The sequence below is a fragment of the Argiope bruennichi genome, chromosome 6, assembly GCF_947563725.1.
Source record: "Argiope bruennichi chromosome 6, qqArgBrue1.1, whole genome shotgun sequence".
Taxonomy (NCBI): domain Eukaryota; kingdom Metazoa; phylum Arthropoda; class Arachnida; order Araneae; family Araneidae; genus Argiope; species Argiope bruennichi.
This window is the reverse complement of record NC_079156.1, coordinates 128953022-128979305: the sequence shown is the minus strand read 5'-3', so window position 1 is coordinate 128979305 and position 26284 is coordinate 128953022. Positions and strand designations below refer to the sequence as shown.

Genomic DNA, 26284 nt, shown 5'->3' with positions numbered 1-26284 from the left:
TATTACATTTTAAACATAATTCATTTAATCATCATTACATTTTATTACATTTTAAACATAATTCATTTAATCATCATTACATTTTATTACATTTTAAACATAATTCACTTAATCATCATTACATTTTAAACATAATTCATTTAATCATCATTACATTTTATTACATTTTAAACATAATTCACTTAATCATCATTACATTTTATTACATTTTAAACATAATTCACTTAAACATCATTACATTTTAAACATAATTCATTTAATCATCATTACATTTTATTACATTTTAAACATAATTCATTTAATCATCATTACATTTTATTACATTTTAAACATAATTCACTTAATCATCATTACATTTTAAACATAATTCATTTAATCATCATTACATTTTATTACATTTTAAACATAATTCATTTAATCATCATTACATTTTATTACATTTTAAACATAATTCATTTAATCATCATTACATTTTATTACATTTTAAACATAATTCATTTAATCATCATTACATTTTAAACATAATTCATTTAATCATCATTACATTTTATTACATTTTAAACACAAAAATTAATTTAATCATTACATTTTAAACACAATTCGATATGGAAAATCATTAAGAATTATTCAGAACAGAAATAATTCAGTATTAATAATTTTAAAAGTGACCTATCTATTGACATTTTCAGATTATAGGTGTGGTGACGGTCGAGTGTTCAGCAAGGTGTTCGATTTTCGCACCCTTCGTAAAGGCACCGAGTGGCGGCCTCGGGTCCTAATTTTCGGCGACCTAGGGTATAAGGACGGAGCCTCCACCCCTTATCTCATTGAGGAAGCCCGAAATGGGACTGTGGATCTCATTTTGCATAATGGTGAGTTTCCTTTTCAAAATTTTTCTTCTTAATAGTGATATTTGTTTATATGCAATCATTTTAAATGAATTTATTATTCGATAAAAATAAACCCTGCAAACTATTACTTTCGTCATCATTCCTTGTTCTCAAATAATACAAAGACGACGATGATGGAAAAGGTATTAATAAATAGATGTGTATAGCCTGGTTGCTAGAGCGTTGGATTCGCGTTCCTTAGGTTGCGAGTTCGAACCCCGACGGCAGAAGATTCCTCGCCTGCTTGGTGGCTGACGCGCGTATAAATCTGTTGTGGTCACAAAACCCTCCATGTCGAAAATAATACCACTGGGGGTACTGGATCAGGGGTGATCGTTCTCTGATTCAGGTCTAAATTACGATCTGTGGATGAGTGAATGAAATGCGTGAATGTCCGCCCCGTAAAAAGGGTTATGACCTGTGTGCAACTAAAGTCGTACTTTTGGCCCCAGATGGCGCTACTATAGAAACAAGAAACTCCCCCTCAGGCTTAAATCGACTGTCTTCGAACAGCGGGCTTGTCCAATGCAAGTGCCATAAGAAACAAAAACAACATAATATTTTTTTTTTTAATGGGAGCTTGATATAGTGTATTTTTTAAATGGACGTTCGTATAGGTGTTTATAGTAAAACACCTTGTTTTTTCAATCTTAGAATGACCTATATAACGTCTAAGTACATTTAAATCGATGCAATTTTTTTAAGAAAAACACTGTCAATGTTTTAAAAATTAAGTTAAAAGAAAAATTAAAAATATGTCAATGATTTTAATAACACAACTACATACAACTTATTTTACAACATCCTTTCAGCATAATGTACATTGTTTTATCTCAGAGTGCGAAGTTTTAGAAGAAATTGTCAATGATAAATATCGCAATTTTTATTTATTTTTTTCTTATCAATTTTTACGAATTAAGGAGTGTTTCTCTTTTGTTTTTCATAATTTGTGGGTTAAGTTTTTAATATGATTTACTTTTGTTATTTTTTTTTTTTTTTTGTATTCAAGTTGTTCTTGAAAAGGAAAACTTATTTTCGCGAGGCTAGTTTTGTTTGTTTTGTTTTTTAATTAAAATTTGCAACAAAATTAGGAAAGAACAATAGTATATAAAGACGAATAATTCTTTGTAGAATTTTTCAATCAAATATTCTGTCTTTCACCAATTTTGATAAATTTTGGCTTTTCCGTTCTTCAGGAAAAAAAAAGTAGTGGTTACTGCAGCAAAGGCTGTCATTCCTTAATGCCAAAGAGTCATTTATTAATATGAAGAAACTTCAATAAACTAAGAAAAATTTATAGAAATCGCTTATTTAAAAACAGTTTTTTTAGATTAGAATTTTAAGAGACGAAATTTCTTGGTGATTGAAGCGGAGTTTGCCCCAAAGGTTGACCTCTTTGAGTTGAATACTTCAATGCGTGAGTGTACGAGAATATGTTCAATTGTCAGTTTCTTGGTTACCGGACAGACAGTCAGGGCTATTACAAAGTCCAAATTTATTCAGTAAAGCTGAGATGATGATCATCCCGGGAATTAGACGTGATATTATTGCATATTCTATTCTATTTTTAAGCCATGTGGTAAAATAAAGAATAGATGTCATATCGCCTAGAGTTTTTTTGGTATTTGCTATGTTGATATATTTGGTGCATATTTTGTAGCGAGATTTATTGATAATAAGAGATTAAATCTTCAACAGCAATCCACTCAAAGTATGAATACGACTCAGTGACCATTTTTACTAGATAATCAGCCTTTTCATACCAAACATCATGCTTCGTATACGAGAAAGTAAAAAGGAGTCATCTTAAAAATAAACACTTTTATTTAATTTAAGACTCAGAAAGAGACGGGTACATTGCTTAGACTTTGAAATGTGTACTTTTTTAATATTATATTGTGAATTAATTCTCAGTTGAATTGAAGAATAGACACGTCATTCGAGATGCATTTAAATAAATGTCCGCTTAGAGTAGGAAACAAATTTACTGCGAACAATACCTGCTTCATTTGAAATACGTTTAGTAATTCTTTATTCAAAAATACACAAGACGAATGTCTGCCAGGCCAAACATTATGGCAACAAGCATAAATTTAGTGTCCGTGGCTGCGTTTTTATAAATAAAGACACTCGCTGTAATAAAGAATGGTGAAATACGCTACATTGTTTCAAGTTTTTTTCTGAAGGGATTACATAAAAAATAGTTAGGTAATGTTAGCTGGAATGGTATCTGACAGAATGGACCAAAGAAAGCACGCTTTGGATTTGGTTCGTATCTTACTCATGTTGAGACAGGAATATTTAGTATTTTGGGTTTGAATAGAATTTAGGACATGTTTATAACATTAGACGCTTTTTGGCTAACTGCTTGTTTGCCCAGATTATTCGACGTTTTATTTTGTTAAACTATTAATATGAAGCTCATTTTATTAAAAAAATCACATCGTTAATTAATAAAACAGAAAAACATGAATTTAATTAAATCAAATGTTACAAATTACTGTCGGCGTCAATTATAAATGTATATGCTATAAAAAAAGGGGAAATGAAAACCCTATTTCAAACCTAAGTAATATCCAAAGAAAACAATTTAAAAAAAAATCTAGTTTCAAGTTTGGCAGAAGCAAACTGAAACAGTTTGATGAATGAGTTTGAATTTAATCACAACATTAAAACCTTTGTTAGATTTGAGGATTAATTTTAAAAAAAAGGGAAAATAAGTTGCACAGAAATGAAATTGATGTCATTAAGAAGATGTATTGATATCATTAAAGTTAATGCAAACATTACTTTTGTGAGATAATACTTTTGGAAGATATGGCCATTTATTTCTATTGGGAAGTCATTGCAATTCCTCATCTGGCGATGGTTCAGCCTATTTTTTGCGCTCGAATAAACTTTCTACTAAACATCCATTTCATTTCTTTTACATCTTGTTTCCTTTCACTTAATGGAATTCTGGAATCTTCCCCAGAGAGTTTTTCCAATAAGAAATCGTAGTTTCATTATTTTGCCAAACATTGAATTAAACGCAGCTGTAAAAATGTCTAATCTGAAACATTTGTACAGCGGTTTGTTTACATATGACTTTTGATATTCGGCGATAAATAATACGAATGATTTTGCAAATTAACTTTATATATATATATATATATATATATATATATATATATATATATATATATATATATATATATATATATATATATATATATATATATATATATATATATATATATATATATATATATAAAGTTAATTTGCAATATATATATATATATATATATATATATATATCCTAATTTTTATCTTAAATTAGTCCATTTTAACTTCATTCTACAATTATCTCTTATTTCCTAATCCAGTTGCCACTGTTTTTTATCTGATTATTTCTAACAGGTGCTTAATAAAGCTGCTGACTCCATTATTCTTATATCAGGAACGAAGGAATAAAAATCCTTAACACCTGCACATCTTTTCAAAAAGATACTAAAGATTTTCCTGCCAAATAGATATGTGGCAAAGAAATCCTTATCAGAATCTCATCATAAAAGCACTGAAGGGAAACATTTCGGACACTTTGCTCTTAAATCACGATGTAAATAGGCTCCATTTTATCATCGTTGCTCCCGTGTACATAGTATGCCTCCCGTGTAAAATCATTTTCAAAATTAAGTTAATTTATTCAAGATAATTTTTTCAAAATTAAGTAAATTTCAAAAATTTATTCTTTTCGTTCATGTATCTGCAAAATTAGGCACACACACACACACACACGCACACGCACACACGCACACACGCACACACACACACACACACACACACACACACACACGCACACACACACACGCACACGCACACACGCACGCACACACACACACACATAATTTGATCTTCACTATTTTACTGGGTGGCCTAATATGGATGAAAAGCATTAATTGGAGGAAAAAAAGTTATAAATTTAGTCCTCTGGATGTCCCTTAACCATCATTATACAGAAATAGGCATACGAATTCGGCCTTTAGTGATTAATTACTAAGCGTCCCAATAGAATTGGCCTGATATTTTTTGTAAGCGAAGAATATCGTCCCTTCTCTTCAACATTTCCTAGGAAAGCAACTAAATAGGTAATATTGTGAAAGCCTTTCTTTTTGCTGTAGTTATTTATAGCTTTTTTGTTATATATTGTGTGCGCTTACATCATAGTTTTTACTTTCTCCTGTGCGAAATATAAGGAAAGTATTGTGCAATGATGGCAGGGTCGCCGACTTCAACAAAAAAGAAGAAAGAGGGAAAGTATTGCAGTCGTAAAAAAAGAAGAAAAAAACGTGTTAGACGTTCCTGAGTTTGAACAACATGTTTTTGGCCTTATGCCTGTTTTTCTGTCTGTGTCAAAGATGACTTCAAAACGAAGAGAACTAGATGAATAAAATTCGATGCGCAGATTTACTATCTATAAAATAGACACTTATCGAATTTTGAGCCAAATCCAAGAAAGGGTTGATCGTTTGTCGGTCTATACTTTCTGAGCATGTAAACAAGATAACTCAAAAACGCAGTGACTGAAATGCATGAAATTAGGTATGCGATTTGATGACTGCAATTGTAAATCTGTTTCAAATTTTCATTCAATCATCTTGGAAAAAATGCATCTGCACAAATTTAGAGAGAATTCTGAAATGAAGTTTCAAATGTGGAGATAATTTTCAACATACAGCATTTTGAAAGTAACGAAGTAATTACAGCTCTTAGCAAGTTAAAAAATATGATTTCGTAAAGACTGTACATAAATCTATAAAGGTTCAAAAAAATTATGAAATCTTCCAAAAAATTAAAAAAAATTCAGTTAATTTTTAATTACAGCCGATTTATCTCTTTATTTACCTTTAAAACATTCTTGCATATTAGGCTAGTTGGCCTTATTTGGCGATATAAAGAATCAATTAGTTGATTTAAACCAAATGGAATTTTAACCTTTAGCACTTCTAAAGGCGATATATTTTTCGCAAATTGGCGCCATTGTCACATAATTAGATTGACGAGATTTGAAAATTATTCTAATATATTCCATACAACTTAATTGCAAGGATAAATGCCTCTAAAACTTTCAAGATGTTTGCAGGCTACGACTCGCGAAGTGCTAAATTAGAAATTAGATTCTGTTAACAGGTTTCCAACAAGGATTTAATAAGGAAAAATACAATCGTCGCTTCTTTTTTTAGTAGCATAGGTGGACTATATATATTTTCCTCTTTGAAGGTGAAGACTTTATCCAGTTAAAAGACAACTTGTTTTGAAGTTGAAGAAAAAGCAATTAAGATGATAGTTTATGGCCCATCAGGAATCAAGCGTGGAAAATTTCGGAATCTCGGGCAACTAAAATGTGAACTTAAGAAAAGTTTGATGGTCACAACGTATCTTTCTTTTAAATATATGAAAGAATATGAAAATATTAACATGATTTGTCAAGTACATTTAAAGATGTCTTTAGATATAAATTAAATATCAATAGTTAAAAATATAAGTTAATAAAATCAATCTACTTGCTAAAATTCATTTGGAAAATCTAGAGACTGGCAAAAATTATATGAACTTTAAAAGAATACGCTTGCATTCAGTATCATTCTGATTTTTAAGAAAATCATTTTGCTATTGAGAATTTTAGAATAATCCTAACTTCAGAAACTTAAGATCCATGTACTTTTAAAGGAAAGACATTTGAGCGTCTTTTTTTTGAATGATTTTGTTATGCTTTGTTTATTTATCTTTTAGTTATGTTTTGGAACTAAAGCTCAACGAAAAGAATTTTTTAAATCTTAATTTTAAATTAGGCAGCAGATTTGACAAAGCAGTCAAGTTAATGTGAGTTTCACGACATCAATAAAAAGCAGTGGCACAAATTTCATTAAAAATATATTGAAAATTTAATGAAATTAAAGAAATAGTAATCGAATAGAAATAAAAAAATATTAACAATAAATTAATAAATTGGAATCTTCTATCACAAATTTCAATGTGAGAACATTTTTTTCGATGAATTGCTTAGAGCTAGAAAGAGATATTTGAAACTCAGAATCGAAACGGAGACGTTTTGCTTACAACGTTGACAGTTGTGATTCAGAATCCAAATGGACACGTTCTGTGTTTGAAGTTGAGTGTTGCGATTGAGAATCTGCAACACACTGCACAAGTTTACGCTTTCTTCGTTCCCGTTGTAAATCTATTTTACTTTCATGTTTAATTCGATCTGCTTCTAATTTTAAATTTTCATCATTCGTTTTTGTTGATTGAAGGTTTTGTTCAGGCCTCAGTTTGCTGATTCGTTCCCTTTCTTTTTTTTCTTTGCAAGTCTTCATCCAGCTTAGGATGCCCCATTTATGATTTATTAGTTGCCCATGCGATTTCTAGCTTCAATTCCCCCAACCAAAGCAACATCATGTTCTTTTTCCGTTCTCGTTTCCGTTTCCTGGCTCCTAATAACGTAGGCGACGTAAATGTGGTATTGTTCGATTGAGAACATCAAGTATAGTGCATTGATGCCAGTCGTAAGGAGTGTTTTTCAAAAAACAAGGTCGAAAACCTCGCTCGAAAATTCAAATTTTTACAACTTCTAATTTTAACTCGTGAATCACTCTGAGTAGCAACGTGAAACTCGTATCGTTACGTGCATTTCCGCGAGTACTATCCAATGATATGAGCAAAGGCAATGTAACTCGAATTTGTAAATTTCGAGACCCGATCTCAGACCTTATAGAGACCAGAGTTTGGTAAAAAATGTCATTCGTCTCTATTAATCGAGACGAGTGTTTAGACGGGTCACACTTGTCTCCACGTTGCATAGAATCCGAGATATAACAACTTCCGGTCTGACCGGAAATTTACGTCATAGACATCCCGAGATCCATGGGAACTCTATGGTATCGATCCGACATTGATTTGACTAATAATAAGCAAAATCCGTACTGTGCATGCTCAAGGGGTCCAAAATTGTCGAGGGTTTAGAGGACCCCAGGGGTACTTCTAAGTGAAAACCCCATATCTCTAACATATGTAGTTTACGAGATATAACGAAAAATATCTGCGCATGCGCAGTAGATGACTCCATGGGGGGGTCTTCTATAGCCCTGAAAGGATTACTATGATGAAAACCCCATGTCTCTTACAGCAGGTCAACCTTTTAAAAACGCATCTGCTTTCAAAGAAGCATACATAATAATAATGCAATACTGGTAAAAACAGGTGAAGCAGATGAAGATGAAAATTATCATTTATGCTTTATTCATTGCCTACGCGATTTTGAGCTTCAATAATTCGTTTCCTTCAATTATTCAAAATCCCCCGTAACGAAAATAACACCATGTTCTCACATGATAATAGAATAATAAAAAAAATAGAAATAATAAATAAGTAGAAAAAATAAAAATAGTTACTAAATAAATATGGTTCTGTTACCATCAGTTTTTAAAAAAAAAAATTAAAGCCCAACAAAAAGAATTTTTATAAATCCTAATTTTAATCCTGGCAATAGCATGCAGACGAAAGGTTTGATGAAGTAATAAAACTGGATTGCATTTCATGTCAGCAATAAAAACACTGGCATAGTTGAATTTAAAATTATTTTGAAAAAAATTTATAAAATTAAAGAATTAATTGTCAAATAGAAATAAAAATATAAATAATAAATAAATAAATAATTAATATAATAAAAAATAGAATAAATAAATAAATAAGTTAAAAGAAAATAATGGAAGAAATAGAAATAATAAATAAAAGTAAATAGAATAATAGAAAAAATTTGAAATAATAAATAAATAACTAAATAGAATAACAGAAAAAAATAGAAATAATAAATAAATAAGTAAATAGAATAATAGAAAATAAATAGAAATAATAAATAAAAAAATAAGTAAATAGAATAACAGAAAAAATATAAATAATAAATAAATAGAAAAATAAAAATAATAAATAAATAACTAAATACAAATTAAAGGAATAATAGTAATTACACGGAGTCCCTAGTAAATACTATACTAAATGTGGTAGCGGTAGTCCATCTGTCTGCTTTGTACAGCGATTAGAAATATGGCTGGATCAATCTGTTTACAGAAAATATGCCAGCCTAAAACCATTAACAAGAATAACACTTGGTATATTAAATTCGAGAGAAAAAAAGCAATTTGCATTTGAATAATCCGAGCCATTTATTAAGTATTGCATACTATTTCAAAACAAATGGACAGTAACTTGTTCATTATCGAGATCTATTAAGTCGGTCCAATAAATAAATGGTTTGCTTTCTCGTTAGAGGAAGAAAAAGAGAGGCCAACAGACAGAGAGCATCGATTACGAGCGCTTCTCTTTCTTTTTTTCTTTATTCTTTTCGGTAAGTGCTGTCAGGAATGCTCGTCGATGACTTAACCGCGATTACTCTCAACAATGGGCCGTTTGCTTTTCCTCCAAATATTTTCCATTTCATCTTCAGTAATGAGAACAATGGGTTGGAGGAAATTGATACCCTAATTACTTGACATTGCAAATGGAAAGGTTACAGTCACAGTTAGGTTTCTTTAACAGATGAACTGCGTTCGTGGATGCCATCCAGTAGAAAGCCTATTAATAGAGTAACAATACAAAATTTGTTATCATTTCGGCGATTGGATGGCCAAATTTAACGTAATAATAGATATGCAAGTTTTTTCGGTGACTTTTTGTTATCCTCATTTAGCTGGAAATACTTATGAAGACTTCGTCGCTATTAAAAGTAGTGACATCATTATGAAGTTCATATTTTTTTCCGGAAAAGAAAATATTTTTAACTCGAGAATAAATCTTTGAGATGTATAAATAGTGCGCTGAATATATAATCAGAATTTGGTCAACATTTCCATCAATTCCATTAAAATATTTACGTAAACTGTTTTAATGATTATGAAATTGTTTTAAAATTTAGATTTTTTCATGAAATGCTTGTAGCCTTATTTGTATAAAAATATAATATTGATTTTAGAAATACTTGCATTTATTATTACAGAGGTTTTTTAAAACTTATTTTGCTTCAAATAAAGCCTCGAAAACATTGAAAAAATGGCCCCTTTTTTAAATTCTTAAATAGAAATAATAAATAGGAAATTGAAATGAAGAAATTTTTATTTAATTTATTTCCTAAACTTTAATTTTTAGTAATTCATTATATCTATCAATAATAACTGAGAATTTGTGTATGTTTATATGAATGAATGTGTGTCAGCATGCTACGGATCACTGAAACAAGAGCTACAAAATTCTGTACAAACAATATTTGAAGGATGAGAATGTGCACCTAGGAGCTACTTTTCCAAATTTTAATTAAAATGTTGACTAATTAAAAATTGAAGGAAATTTTGGCGTTTTTCTTTCATTCCTTCTTGAAAATATTGCAACTCAAAAATAAATCTTACATCATATAAAAAAAACTTTTTTATGATATTAGATAAATTACTGTATATTTTTTACCCTAATTTGAATAGACTTATTAATAAATTTTTATGAATATTTTGCAACAATACTTTTTATTTATGTAAATCATTTTCATGGCAGTGACTAATTTTTAAAAAGAATACTGAGTAGGTTTTCTTTTAAAGCATGGTTTTAATAAAACTTTTTATATTTTGTTTTTTATTAATTGCAGTTAATGATTAATTTCCAAAAATATGGCATTAGAATATTGTATATTCTAAATATTTCTGAACACTGCTTCTTGTTTTTGTAATATAATAGGATGTGCGAAAATATGTTCGTCAGTATCTTCAAACTTTCCTTCACATAGCCCATTCTAAAAAGAAGCACCTGACAAATAATCTTCAGAAGCTTATAAAAGTGTTTCGGTTTTGTTTACTTCCTTGGATTTTCTAAAAGAAACCTTTTTTTTAAAAGAATGAGGGATATCGGGATTAAAATAGAAATTTTTTGTTAAACTAATGGTAAATTATTCTAAAAGCACGAAAGAAACCGACTTAAATCTGTTGATTATTGATGTAAATACTTAAATACATGAAGCACAAATTCTTCTTGACTTACGATAGAGTTTCGTTCCAACTTACAAGTTATATGTTGGATTTAAATTTTCAGCATTATTTTTATTCAAATTATAAAAAATAATTGTAAAAATTATCTATAAAATACAAAAATTCAATCTAGGTTCATATAACTCCCAATGAGAAAAATAGGTTAAGGCATTTATTTTTAAACAAAAATAAAATCTTAAAACATATTTTATTTTAAAATTTGGAATCTATTCTTCTATGGTCATAAGTTTAGAAGATGATGGAACATCGACATTTCGTTAAAAGAAGAATAAGCGAGACGTATTCTGCACATGCGCATTGCCAAACGATTTCTGGCGCCTACTCTTCTAAGCATATGAATAATACCATTGTGTGCAAGAAAACGGCAGAAGCTATATTTTAATCAAGAACTTTATTTTAACAACTCTCATGCAACTGAATAAGAATAATTTTATTTTATTACTTTTTTATTTTTCATTCTTCTGAAGGGAACGATTTGTATCAACTTATGTTTCATTTTGTGAAATCCTGCTGCTCAATGATGATGATGTATGGTTAATGAATTAACGTTCGAATTACCCGCTACTGAAAATAAATGGTAGATTTATTGGAAATATTTGATTAGAAGTAAAGTTAAAACAAATCGCATCACATGGCAACAAAAGAAGATGTCTAAAGAGCACGAAGATCTCGAGCATGTGATCCGTCGGTAACACATGGGGAATAAAACAAGAACGAACTCGTCATTTTTCTTCAATTTATTATGATTTTATCAGTCTGAATTTGACGTTTTAGTTTCTTCAAAAAATAGAACAGTTGCAGTTTAATGTCCTTACAGAACGAACCATTCGTTGAGCATCCGAATAGTGACATATTAATTGCTGATAAAGGTGCCAATAAATGAACAGTTCCCAGGGAGAAAACCGCCAGGATTGTGTACTAAAAATAAGCCTTATTTCAGAAAAATAGTATATGTCAGAGTAAAACAGAGTGAAAAACTTTTGAAGCAAAAATTTCTACAGACCATTCTTGTAATTACTCTGACTAGATTGTTAAGCCGGCGTCCTGGCATAGGGGTAGCTCGACTTCTCCGTGGTCTGGGCGTCCCGGTTCGGGCATGGTTCTTCTTCTTCTGTGTTCTATCTGTGAGGTGTATGAATGCGCCCCCTTGTAAAAAGGGATTGTGCAAGCGAATGTGACGCATGAAGGAGCTAAGTCGTACTCTTGACCCGAGTTGGCGCTTCTGGAAAAACAAGAGACGTTCACTTCGGTTGAAATCGCTGACAGATAATTGTCAGCGGGCTTGTAAAGTACCATCAGTAACAATAACTTATTGTTTCAAAGCGTAGACTACACTTCTCTGTATTATTGTATTGTTTCGGAATTTATAAATGTCACTTTGAATTTATAATTGGATAAGTGTTTATGTATTAACTGCTTGGAAAGGCAAACATTAGTTACGAAAAAGCCTATTAGCATAAGACCGTTGGCGGTTAATCGCTGGCATGGGGTTAACAGCCAAATACCTCGCCGAGTGTTATTAGTTGGTATTTATAATTACTTGTTAGCCTATTTCATTCATTGCGATTTTATTTTTCATTTATCGATCATATTTTCGATGCATTTTTTTTATTAAGGAAGCCTTAATAGCAATTTTTTAATTGCGTAACCACTTGCCAAAATTTCACGACGAGCAAAGGTGTGACGAGCACTTGGCTACCAATTTAAAAATGGTTGAAAGTTATAATATTTGGACATCTTTAACTCTAGCTCGTATGATATTTTTAGAAAATATTCTAGAAAATGTGTGAATGCATACAAATCAAATTTAATATAATGTCAAAGGTAAATAAGTATTTTTAAGATAAAAAGACCTTTTAAAATTACCTAACTATTTCCTATCTAATTGTTTATTCTTTAATCTTTGCTAACCAGTTAATTTTTTAAATTTATATACAATTTATAGAAGGTTAATTTTGTGCAAAATATATTTTTGTCTTTTTCTGTTCGGAATATATCCTTACTATAAAAGGCCAAAGACTTTTCTTATGAGTCGAAAGCGTTCTGAATCTGAAACGTTCTGATTTTAAGTAACATTATTGCTAATATTACATTTGGTTTTCATTCCTAAGCAACACTGTTTTATGATCGAATAAGAGTTTTGCCACTTTTCAGGGAGAATGCGTAGCCAATTCTTGTGGAATGAAGATGTCCAAGCATTGGATATCCATTCATTCCTTCAAGAATTGAATAACACACAAATTCTACTGACTTCTGTCATTAAAATGAAGGTACAATCCATCATGGCACAGTTTATTGTTAAAGAAATGATGCTTGAATTTAATTGATTTGATTCCGATGCATTAATTTAGATCAAAACCGATTAAACTTATTATACATAATAAAACTCCTGTTCTTGATACAATAAAAATTTTAAACACAAATTCAACAATTGCATGAAACAGACAAAAAAGCTTAAAGTAAAAAAAAATAGTAAATTAGAGTTTTAAGATAAATAAAGTCATAAAGACAATAATTTAGATTTATAGATAAGAATGCGCCATTTTAGCGAAATTATAATGAAAAAAACTATTTTAAGATTCAATAAAACTCTTAAATTGATTTCTTTTGATGCATTCCAACCTGATTAGAGTAAACCAAATTTGTTTGTCCTGAAGAAATTCTTTTTTATATATATATATATATTGAAGACATCTATTAAGAAAAGTCCAACAGACAAATAGGCGCAGCATAGCCAGTTTTTGCTCTTGTGACATAAAAATCCAATATCCATCCATCCAACAGACAAATAAAAAAAAATAAAAAACTAAAAAAATTATAAAAGTGTAAGAGGATTACTCGAAATATTGTAAGATAAATACAATATTTCGAGATTAAAAACATTCTTGTTGTTACGTATGTAATCAATATGTTGATGATTCTAAGAATTCTCTAAAACAATTGATGCATGTTTATAGAAAATTAATATAGTCACAGTTCGAATTTTGAAATTCGTATCTATCATGTTTATAAGTTTTATGTTCATGTTCTCGAACATCTTAAACACTATTATGCACGCGCATTGAGTTTGCTTTTGAAACAAATTCTTTTCTTTTGGCGGAAAGCATTTCAAAACTTTTCCAATTGATTCATTTCAACAATGAAGTCGTTCTCTTTCATTATTTCCATAATATTTAACAAGACGGCTAAAATTTGTTTCATTCATAGAAAAGAAAGCCCAGTCGAAATAGAACTCGCTTGTGTACGTTTGGAAAGGCAAATCATTGGTTCATCAATTTCTGTATAGTTGTTGCCAAATCCTATAACTAAATAAGGAATTTCATGGAAACCGGACAAGAGAAATATTTATATAGATTTACGAGAACATTAAATGATCCAAGATATTTATTATTACGATAAATAACGGCATAACTTATACTAAACAAGGATCTTGTGCTATAAAAATCTTACATTCATTACGATAAACAGACAAAAATATGGAAGGAATCTTATTGTCTTATCTTATATGGCCTTTTCGGAAGAATAAATATAAATCCTTATAACGATACTTTATCAGTAAATAATGGCAATGATATTGAAGAGATGTTTTTATTTATGTGTATTAGCAGCTGTTTATATGTAACTGTTTCTTTTTATTGTTTTTATACATTGCTTTTTAATTCTGGATGTGTTTTCTTTCTGTTTTCAAACTAATCTATGCCTTTTTAGTTCAAACATTTAGAAAGTTATAAAGATTTGTTATGAAAATAAACGTTTAACAAATATATCTGCTTTTTTTTTCTTTCAGGTGATATTGCCTACGATCTGCATACGGTGAGTTCCTATTTTATTGGAATTCTTTTTTGTTTTATCCTGCGCAACACACTTCATTTGCTATGATTCTTCAGTCGAAATATAATCAGTTTGACTTAAAAATTGGCCCATTTTTAAAATTTCTGTTGGATTTAACCCTTTAATACATCGTGTAGCCATTTTTATTTCCATATTTATATTTTATATTTTTATTCCATATTTATATTTTAAATTTTTATTCCATATTTATATTTTATATTTTTATTCCATATTTATATTTTATATTTTTATTCCATATTTATATTTTATATTTTTATTCCATATTTATATTTTAAATTTTTATTCCATATTTATATTTTATATTTTTATTCCATATTTATATTTTATATTTTTATTCCATATTTATATTTTATATTTTTATTCCATATTTATATTTTAAATTTTTATTCCATATTTATATTTTATATTTTTATTCCGTATTTATATTTTCACATGATGGTTTCAAAGGGCAAATATGAGTGATTGGAGCACCTTTTTTAAATGCATTTTGATAAACATTTACAGAAAACACCGATATGTGACAACAGTGGAACTAGAATTAGATTTAAACTGGAAACTTTTAAAAATACTTAGGTTGTCTGTTGTATAAATAATTTCACCATTAAAAATGTTATCAAAATATTTTATTTCCCTTGTAAAAATATATATAGATATAAAGGGATTTTTATTGCAGAATTGTTCAAAACACGATTTATGTTCCCGGGATATTGTTTAATTCACCATGTAATCAACTGGCACATTTCAATTGTTTTGTTAAAATTTCACCAGAAAAAATGAACTTAAATTTTTTAAATAATTTTCTTACATTATATGCAGCTATTCAAAGCACGTGCATTTTTCTCGTAAAGAAATGAAAAGTCATGCATTCTAGGGTTGATGAATACAGAAACTGAATAACTTATATTTATAAAAGTAATAGAAATTTTTATATTAACAAGAATTTATTTGAATGAGTTTACTACAAATTAAAAAGTGTATATACTACGAAATATAAGCGGAAGTGAACATCCAGTTAAGAAATCAAGATAAAAGCAATAGATTGAATGTTCTGATGAATAAGTTTAAATTCCATTATCGTAATATCTTAAAACATTGTTCATTGAAATGAATTAAAAATATTAATAAAATTAAAGGAAAGGATTATACCGAAATGAAGTAGATATCAGTAAAAAGTAATTTTTTTGAGTCTTAACACAATGACAATTTTCGTAAGATAATTGTTTTCGAAGCTATAAGCATCAATTTTCAATTTTCATAACGATTAACCATCTAGCAACGGTTAAGCCAATTTTTTTGCTCAATTTAACTTTTTTTTAAAATCTATTTTTTGATTTATTTTATATCTTCTTCCCTTTGAATGAATGCATTTTTTTATGACATAGTGAATCTCCTTTAGAGCATATCTAAAAATATTTTGCATCTCTAGTAATTAGCTGAGCTAAGCTCATTTCCATTGTAACTATGAAAATTCATGGTAATTATGAAAAAGTTGAATGATGTAATCTGAAATTATATTTGACAAAAAAAAAAAAAAGAGTTGCATACATTATGTGCGACGCGATGTAGACATTTCGTTGAGTATGTCCACATCACAACCAAAAGCAATAGAGAGAGAAATTTGTAACTTCACTGATTTTACTATGAGATTCTGATGGGGATATCTTTACCATTCGATAACAACATAGGCCAATTCGGCAACATAGGCAAGGGAATCTTTAGAATCTCTTAAAAATATGTGCATGTGTAAGGTTTTTTTTAATTCTTTCGAACGCGGTGTGGGAACCACAGAGTTAGCAATTTTGCTAAGCACGTGTTATAAATAATGGAATAAAAAAAGTGAGAATTGGATCAGGGAATACGAGAACATTTTAAAATGAAGTTAATATGGATTAATTGAAGATAAAAATTAGTAGATTAATTAAAATTTAAATTAAATTAATATATATATATATATCATTTCAAACATATACAAACGCGCCCACACACACATTCACGCATATACACACACACGCGCGCATACATGTCCAAAGAATACACAAATATATATAGAAATATTTTTTAAGATGCTTTATTAATGAAGAATTTTGTTGACATCCTTGCGGTGTCACCCTTTTCTTAATGCTTGAGTTTGACTTATGCTTGGTTTCAGTTTGACTTCAAAAGACAATGCGATTCTAAATTCATTTAGAAAAGAATAATTTAGTTTCAAAATTTTATTTAGTGCAAACAGTAGACCTTACACGGATTTCACGCAGTCTTCACTTGATTCATAGGATCTTTCTCTGCAGAAATGCTTTTTTAACTGGAGTGGAATCTCTGTGACTCAGCGTTTCCAGCACAGAATCGTTTATTTAACTTTCACTAATTCCACTAATCCACAAAGATGAAAGACAGTGGGAGAAAATCAAAATGACTTAGATAGATAATAAAGAACATAAATTAGAATTTAAAAAGAATTTTCATGAAAAAATATAAAAATTGTCTAAAAAACGTCAAATAAAATACTCATGTTTAATTCAAATATATGTGTGGCCACCTAGACAATAAAAGAAGGTAACAGCACTATTTAATTCATTATAACTAAATAATAGCTTATAAACATTGTTATCAGGATTTTTTTTATCAATCTTTTAATAATTACTTAATTAAAAAATTAGTTTTCTTTTCATTAGACTGACGTATATTTATCTTTATTTTTTAGTAATTGGTGTATAATTTCCGTAAGTGAATGTAAGGATTAATTTGATTAATTTAGTTCAAATTTGTTTTAAAGTTATAAGAGGGCTGATTAAGACCGAATGTCGTGACTTAGAAGGCGAGGTCAAGGATATATATATATATATATATATATATATATATATATATATATATATATATATATATATATATATATGGGAGAGTGGGGGCAAGTTGACGATGCTCCATTTGGTCATTTTTAATAATTTAAATTTTTGTGGTAAATCGATTTTCTTCTCATATGTTATTAGAATAGTTATTTCTTGTATTGAATCTAGTTAGATAAATTTTTATTTTAATATAATCAATATTATAATGCTGTTATAAAGGTAGTAATACATAAATATCATCTTGTTCCTTCAGTGATTTTGCTATGAGATTCTGATAGGGATTTCTATGCCACGTGCAGACTTAGGCAAGGGAACTTAGGTGTCAATTTAATAGAAGCAATTTGAATTTCCCAACTGGATCTCTTTTTATTTATGGATTGGATTCAAATTTGGACATAGACTCTCAATTTATATCTATTATTCAGACTAAAAATTTGGTTCTCAAGATACGAATCTACGATTTCGATGAAAAATATTCTCACCCATCTAGATTGTTGCCTTTTTGAATTAAGAGGTCCATATACACATTAGCAGTCATATCGATAAATAGTAAACTCATAACTGAATTTAATTTAAAATTAGATTCAAATCTGAAATTCTAATTATAAAGTGATAGATAATTTTTTTAACTTTCTTGTTCAAAGATATATGTATCTTTGCAAAATCAGCAAAAATGCTATATGATATTAAAATCTTCATTAAGGTACATATTTTTTTGTAGAATTATCTCTATTAATGATAAAGATGAATGTTTTGTTAGCGTTCCACAGGCCACACCTCTTCTCTTACAGCAACCAAATATGGCACGTAAATGGAAAACAAAGAAACAGAAACACAAAGAAACATGGTAAAAAAAAAAAAGGTCAACATATCTAAACTTGGAAAACTATAGAAAAAAATGGCAAATAAAACGGAAAAAAACAAACAAACACATCTTCGCATCAGAAAGAACAATGAGAAAATAATGTCAAAATTAATCTATGATGAGTGATCAATTTTTTCATGCCAAAAATAACGCCAAATTCTACAAACGCATGCTCAGTAAGGGAAAAAAAATACAATACAGCGGCATGTTGTTGTCCCCACGGGACAAGTACTTGCCATGGACCGAATAGAATTTTTCAGCCTTTCTGCGCATGCGCTGCCTACTGACCGTCTTATAACTGGCCGCCTGTAAATCCACCTTAAATCTAACAAACATTTCTGGCGAACCAGAGGGTCGCTAAAGCCGACTTATTTTTAATAACAGATGTTTTTTTTTTCTTCTCAAAAGTTCTTATTTGGTAAATAAAACTTCTTCCTAAAGAACGTGCGCTGGTCATCTTCGGAAATATACAATGCCTTGAGGATGAAGTGAGTTGCTATATATTAGGTTTCTGAAGCAGAAGGTTGTAATGATTGAAGTTGTGAATCCGTAGTATAACTAATTGCGTTTTTCATTTTTCGCATTCATATTCGAGTGAATAGAACGGCAACTGTTCATTGAAAGGTTCCGCCCAAAACCTAATATATATCTACAATTAAACATAATAAATTTTCTCCGCTCAGGATCATGTTACTTTTGATATATTGCGTTTATAGACAGAGATGTAAACATGTACTTCCATCTTTGGCAATCAATTCTTTCGCACAGTTTATCGATATTTAGTTTGTTAAATGATTCATTTGTTATTTGATATGAGTTAAAAACACGAATTCAATTAAATTTGTGTCTTGTAAATTAAAAATATACATATTACGAAATAAAAGCGAAAGTGAAAATCCTACTACTAAATCAATGATTAATAAAAAAAAAATTCTGCAGAAATGAAATTGATATTATTAAAATGATAATTTTTTTGAGTCTTAAGATAAAAAAAGATCAAAGATAATTTTTTTGTAGAGTAATTGCTATAGAAAATATGATATCAATTTCCACAGGAGAGTCATAACGATACGACTGTACTTAAAATTAATGTACGGTCGGCAAAATTAAAATATTTTGAGGTGATTTGTCGCCAATTTTTTTTCCAATTCTTAAAATTTATTTGTTACCATTTTTGGTATCTAGAAGCGAATTTTTGGACGATCTGCACAGTTTTGATGTGCTAGTCAGTAACAATGTTTTTAATTGTTATATTGGAATTCAAACATAAATTAAAACAAAATTTGCGGGCTATGTCAAATATTACCTCCGCTCATGCCCTCTTTTATTTTGTAGTATATGCACTTTTTCGTATCAATCTATCAAATCGTATGAAACAACAAAGATAATTTATTTTTATAAAATAACATATATATGTGCATTTTATGTTAATCCTGTAATTGCCTAAAAAGTCACTAATCTGGACAAACAAGCTAATCACCAAAGGCGTCTAATTTCTGTTAAAATCTGTTCAGATGTTAAAAATGGAGTCCACTAAATTTTAAAAATCCGCTCTTCAGGCGTAAATCTGCTTTTCAATTCTTTCATGAAAAATTTAACCCACTTTTTTTTTAATAATGTGATAAAAAAAGGCAGAATTCTATTTAATCCGTCGCTACTGTATTTTTATTTCTAAATACACAATAAAAATCTAATTCTTTATTCTTTGGCTTTCCGTGAGAATTCTGCATGCATCGATTGTTAACTTCCGGCGTGCGTCAGGGATTTGGACTGAAGGAGGAAAGTCGGAATTTCAGGATGAACAGTTAATGAGGTTATGAAGTATTCAGGATTACAAATGAATGTTTTGTAACTTCCGAATTACGGGGAAAATACATAATAAACGTTTTGGGGAATTACAAGGTGCTGACATATGGTCTTATGCTGAGCCGTTATTTAAGAAATATTTTTTTTTTCTTTCTCGTATATAAAAGTTTCAAAAGCTAGCCGCACTCGGTGACCAGGTTATTTACTTTTTATGCTGTTAAATTATTAATACGGAGTTCATTTTTTTAAAGAAAAAATTCACCTTTTTATTTGGTAAAGGATGCTGACATATGGTCTTATGTTGAGCCATTATTTAAGAGATATTTTTTTCTTTCTCGTATATAAAATATACAAAAACTACCCGCTTTTGGTGACCACCTCTTAGCTCAGATTATTCACTTTTTTTGCTGTTAAATGATTAATACGGAGTCCATTTGATTTACAAAAACTCCTTTGTTGTTTAATACGACACAAAACATGAATTTAATATAATCAATATATAACAAATTCCTAAAGGAGAAAATTGAAAATGTATATACTACAAAATAAAAACGGAAATGAAAATCTTCTTTTTGAATTGATGCCAAACAAATATTTGTTTTTGAATTTTAATTTTAACATTGGCAAAAGCACTCGATTTAATGCTGGATTAGTTTGAATTTCATCATAACATTAAAATCTTTATTAAACTGCGTATTTATTGTAAAAATCTAAATTTAAAAATCTTAAAAATAAAGAACAAATTGTACATAAATTAATATTGTATCATAAAAATAGTAAACTTTTGAGTTTTAAGATAATGCATTTTTGTGAAATAATAATTTAGGAAGATATGGTCATCCATTTTTATAGATAAGTCATCACGATTCCTTATCTGCTGACGGCTAAGCCTATTTTTGCACTCGATAAAACTTTCTATTTGATACTTATTTCTTGATTTCTATTACATTTTGTTACCTTTGATTTGATAGAGTTTTAAAACCATCTCCAAAGAGTTTTTCTAATAAAAATTTGTAACTCCATCATTTTGCGAAGCGTTGAATTAAATGTAGTTGTAGAAACGTTCAGTCTAGCAAACTGAAACGTTCATATGACGATTTGTTTATATTTAATTGTTGCCATTTGGCAATAAATAATAAGCGGGATTGCTTTGCCATTTATGTTAGCGTTTTATATATAGAAGTAGAGCAATTGTTGAAAAATTCGTTCTAAGACAAGGATGAATCTCCAAATTATAGATTTCTACAAATTTAAAAGCACTATTTTTACAAATATATCTGAATAAACTTGCTTATAATCAGGATAAATGAAAATAAAAAAAAAAGCTGGATAGATGGATTATGATTTTTTGTGAAATCCACCAATAGAACGTCCAGCTTCATCTTTGTGAAGACCTTAATTATAAAATGGAATCAGCTAGATGAACAGAATTTGGTTCATATTTTGTATTATCAGAATTATAGATCTGTGTTAAACTTTCGCCAAGGATCTGGCAATCTAACTGTTTCTAATGGGAAAATGATAGATCTATTCATCATATATCAAAATTAATCCACAAACTAGATAGAAAAATTAATCCACAAACTAGATAGAAAAATTGATCCACAAACTAGATTTGTGGTCTTACCGTCAAAAGTTGTACTTCTATGTTAAATTTAGGAAGACATCTAAATTGCCTACTTACTTCTTCGTGGTTCAACGAAAGAGAACACGAAATGCATCATTTCTTGTAAGTATACAATAAAGTCCGGGGGCGAACACTTCATCAAGTTCTTCGAGGTAAATTCCAAAAGGACTTTCTTTGCAAGGTTTAAAAAAAATCTGCTGCAGTTAATGGTAGCTCATTTTGAAAGTGTAAAGAATATTACGGATTCTGACAGTCCATCTGTTGTTCCTAAAACGAATATGATAGCTTCATTTCACCATTATCGAAATTCATCCACGAACTAGATAGAAAAAAATTTGTTTTGTGGTCTTACTATCAAGAATAGTACGTCTACGTCAAATTTAGGAAAACATCCACATTACCTACTCTCTTCTTCGTAGTTTTATGAAAGTGAACACATTTGGTATACGTATACAATAAAGTCAAGGGGGCACTCCATCTAGTTCTTCGAGGGGGATTGTCATTATTCGTTGATTCTGCAAGGTTTTTAAACAAATGTGCTGCGGTTAGAGATACTCGTTTTGATAGTGCAAAAAATTTATACGGTGTATCGTTGCATTCATTATAATAATCTTGATTAAGTTTCTGCTGTATTTTAAATTAATATAAAATATAGTTTTTAAAGCCCAGTAGTCGATATTCAGCATGAAACATGGAAGTTTATTTTTTAATTTTCATGTAGCTTCTTTTATCCTCTTTTATTTAATTTCTATCATGTTTGTGAAAATAGATTTTGTAATTGATTTGACATTCACTTGCTGATGTGTTAGAGTTGTAATGCTGTATACCTTTGTATATCTTTATATAATATATTGATTCTATATGTTCTTCTGATAAAGATTTCGAGGAAATCTGATTAGAAATTCCATGCTGTCACTTAAAGTTTGAAGGGCGTTGTGTTGAGCAGTAAATATGGCTGCAATCAACTAGCCAAATCATTAGAGCTAAAACGCGAAATAGTATTAGTGACTAAAGTAAAATTTATAAGGTGAAAGTATTTTTAGAAAGAAAATTTCATGAAAATTATGTTTAATGTTTTATTTAAATATTATTGTATCTTAAAACGTTTTGTTGCTGTTTTACATGCAAAAGTATGAATGTTGGAAAATAGCATGGGAATAATGTAAAGTTGATGTGATATGAGATGTATTGACGATTTAAAAAAACATCAATATTTCACACCATAAAAATATTATAATGTATTTGTGAATTATTATGTGTCAAAATAATCAATATTTTCGTCTATTCATCTCTGTAGAATAATGGACGCGTCGGCGACAATTTCATGAATTTGATCGAGCCTGTTGCTGCCAGAATCCCTTACATGGTGTCTGTGGGCAACCACGAAGCTTTTAATTGGTAAGGATTTTTCTTTTTTCCCTTAATTTAAAATTTCTGCAGGACTGCATTACTTTCCCACAATCATTTAGTCATAGCATAATTATCAAATCGACATAACTATGGATGAAATTTTATTCCTTTGAAAACATTTTCTGGAAAATATTTCTTCTGTTGTAGGATGAATCCAAATCGTTCTGAAACATTTTAAGAGTTCTAAAAAATTACACAAACAAATCATTTTTGTAGTAAAGGAACGTCAATTATGTTGCTAGGGGATTGTGTTTGGTTTTAAGTGCTTTATGTAACACATGATAGCAAATGCTACAGTGAAAAATATTGCCCAAATATCATAGTTTTGCTGAGATATCTGATATTCATTAACTTGTTTAGATCAGATAATTCAAATGCCGAGCGAGGATGTCAACGGTTTAAAAGGAACTGACCTGCTTAGCTGAATACTGTTTGGCCTAAAGAGAATTGAGCTGCTTAGCTGAATATTGTTTGGCTTAAAGAGAATTGATCTACTTAGCTGAGTATTATTTGGCCCATTGTCTTATTTAAAAAGAGCTGATCTGCTTAGATGAGTACTGTTTTGAGCACACTTTGGCTTAAAAGATACTTATTACTTAGTTGAGTATTGTTTGGTTTAAAGAGAATTGATCTGCTTTGCTAAGAATACTGTTTGGCTTAGCTGAATATTGTTTGGTGAATTTTTGGCTTAAAAGGAACTGAAAATACTGTTTTTATGTACTGTTTGGCTTAAAGGAAATTGAGATGCTTAGCTGAATACTATTTGGTCCTCTGTCTGGCTTAAAGAGAACTGACCTGCTTAGTACTGCACTGTTGATGTACTGTTGCTGAAAGAGATAAATAGCTGTTTGGTGTACGATTTGGCTTAATGAACTCGTTCGCTTTTTTGTTTTTATTTATTTTTTAAAATTTTCGAAGCTTTTTCGGTCTATTCAAGATAAAGGAGCATTGGCATTTCTGTTTTATATAAGCCATATCTTATATAATTACAAGTCAATATATAAAAGTCACAATCACAATAACAGACCTACAATGAAAATTTTGTAGTACTACTTTTTAGTAGCACTTGTGTTACTACAAATCCAATTAATAAACCGGATTCGATTGAAATGTCATACTACGTATGTGTCATGGCCATAGTAATGATAGCAAAAATTATAAAAATGTGGAATATTCCTCTCCCAGTTCCCAGTTCGTATAATTAGTGCCACGTTCGAGACTTCAAAAAATAAAAGACAATTTCATACTTGAATGCCCTTTAATGTCTCGATATGAAAATATTCCTGAAAAGGAAGGTGCTAGATTTCTTTCGATTTATTTTAAAGTTAATTCCATGCCTTTATGAAGAACTATTTAAAGTGCGGCAACTTAAATATCTTAAGAAGTATATCCCAAGAAAGAGTTTTTAATTTGTACTTTCTCGTGTACAAAGTATAGCGTTTGCACTTTCTAGTGTACAAAGTATAAAAAAAGAAAGTGCTGTAAGTTCCCAAATGTTATTTCTCAAAATATGATAGATCGAAAATATGACATATATCTTCAAAGTTCTACGATTCTCCCTCAGGGTTTAGTATACTTGACTGGTTTATTCTGTAATTGATAGATAAACAATTCATGATAATTTTCATAATATAAAATCCAGAGATACCAGGGGGCACTGAAGGATCTTGGTGTGAGTTCAGAAGAATGTAGGAAATTATAACACCGGCTTATTAATTATTTTCTTTCATAACTCACTGGGCACTAGCATTTTATCAAGAGTTAAAACATTAGAATGCAAAGAAGTTAATTTTTTACTAATATTTAATAAATAAAAATTTTAAATAAAATATTGCTTTCAAAACTTTAAATTTTCATTTTGAATTAAACCCCTGATAAAGGTTACTTTCTTCTTATCGCCTTTTTTGGATTTTTTTTAAGGGAGGCATTAGGATGATATAATTTTATTCAGAAAAGTTGTATCACTTTTTACTTTTCCGAGGAATTCTGGACGGGTTAAAACAGATTTCACTTTGATTTAGTCTAATTTATAAATAATGGATTTTGGTTCATTCAACAGTTAGTTTTCGAACATGTCAGATATTCTAAATGACACCTAAATATTTCTCTTATAAAATTATGTAACGTAAATCTGGACATTGTGAATCCCATGATACTACTGCAAACCATAAGCTAGAAATCAGGACCGTCCGGGTGGGGGAATCAAAACGTCTGGTATATGTTATGCATCTTATAGATAGTTGGTGTGAAAAATAAAAATCGCTGAGTTTTTAGGCATTTGTCTGGTATTCCTTCCTTTGCCATAAATATATTATTATTGCAGGCAACTTACAGCAAAATATGTTTCTTAATATAACTGAACTTCAATTCTATATTTGCTCTGTTTTTACTAAATACCGAAAGCTGTTGATGCACTTACTTTTACGACATTTTTTAAAATGAGAACTGAAGCATTCATAGCCATCGGATCATTGGTTGGTTGACTGGTTTTATGGCTTATGGTATTATTTGCATTAAGAATCTATTATAATATTAAATTCATTATCTCATAAAAAAGAGATAATGAATTGAATATTTTAAAATCACGTAAATAAAGATCACAAGGTAAGAACAGCAGGTAATTACAGAATATTTGATGCAAAAGAAATGGGATAAAGTCTGGCATAATTTGTTTATATGGGAAAAAACGAAAGGTATTATAATAGATTAGATTCCCATACGATAGCATTTTATTGCGCTTTTTTAAAGTTTAAAAACAATCATTAAACATTTAGATTTTTCCTCCATATAAAGTCTTTGCATGAGACCTTCGAGTGGAAATGAGACCTGCTGCGCAAGCCTGGGTTATCTGGCCTTGACCATGTGCTTGGCATATTAATGTCTGCTGCAAACAGACACGACTGTTGCACGTTTTTTTTTGTTTT

At 29.5% G+C, this 26284-nt stretch overlaps 1 protein-coding gene across 1 annotated transcript in view; it reads left to right on the top strand.

Moving 5' to 3' along the window:
• LOC129972881 (acid phosphatase type 7-like) overlaps positions 1-26284 on the top strand; it is a 105951-nt gene that overhangs the window by 25267 nt on the left and 54400 nt on the right. The window contains exons 3-5 of the mRNA XM_056087187.1: positions 690-872; positions 14742-14767; positions 23248-23348. Coding sequence (XP_055943162.1) covers positions 690-872; positions 14742-14767; positions 23248-23348 — 310 coding nt within the window. The remainder of the gene's footprint in view (positions 1-689; positions 873-14741; positions 14768-23247; positions 23349-26284) is intronic.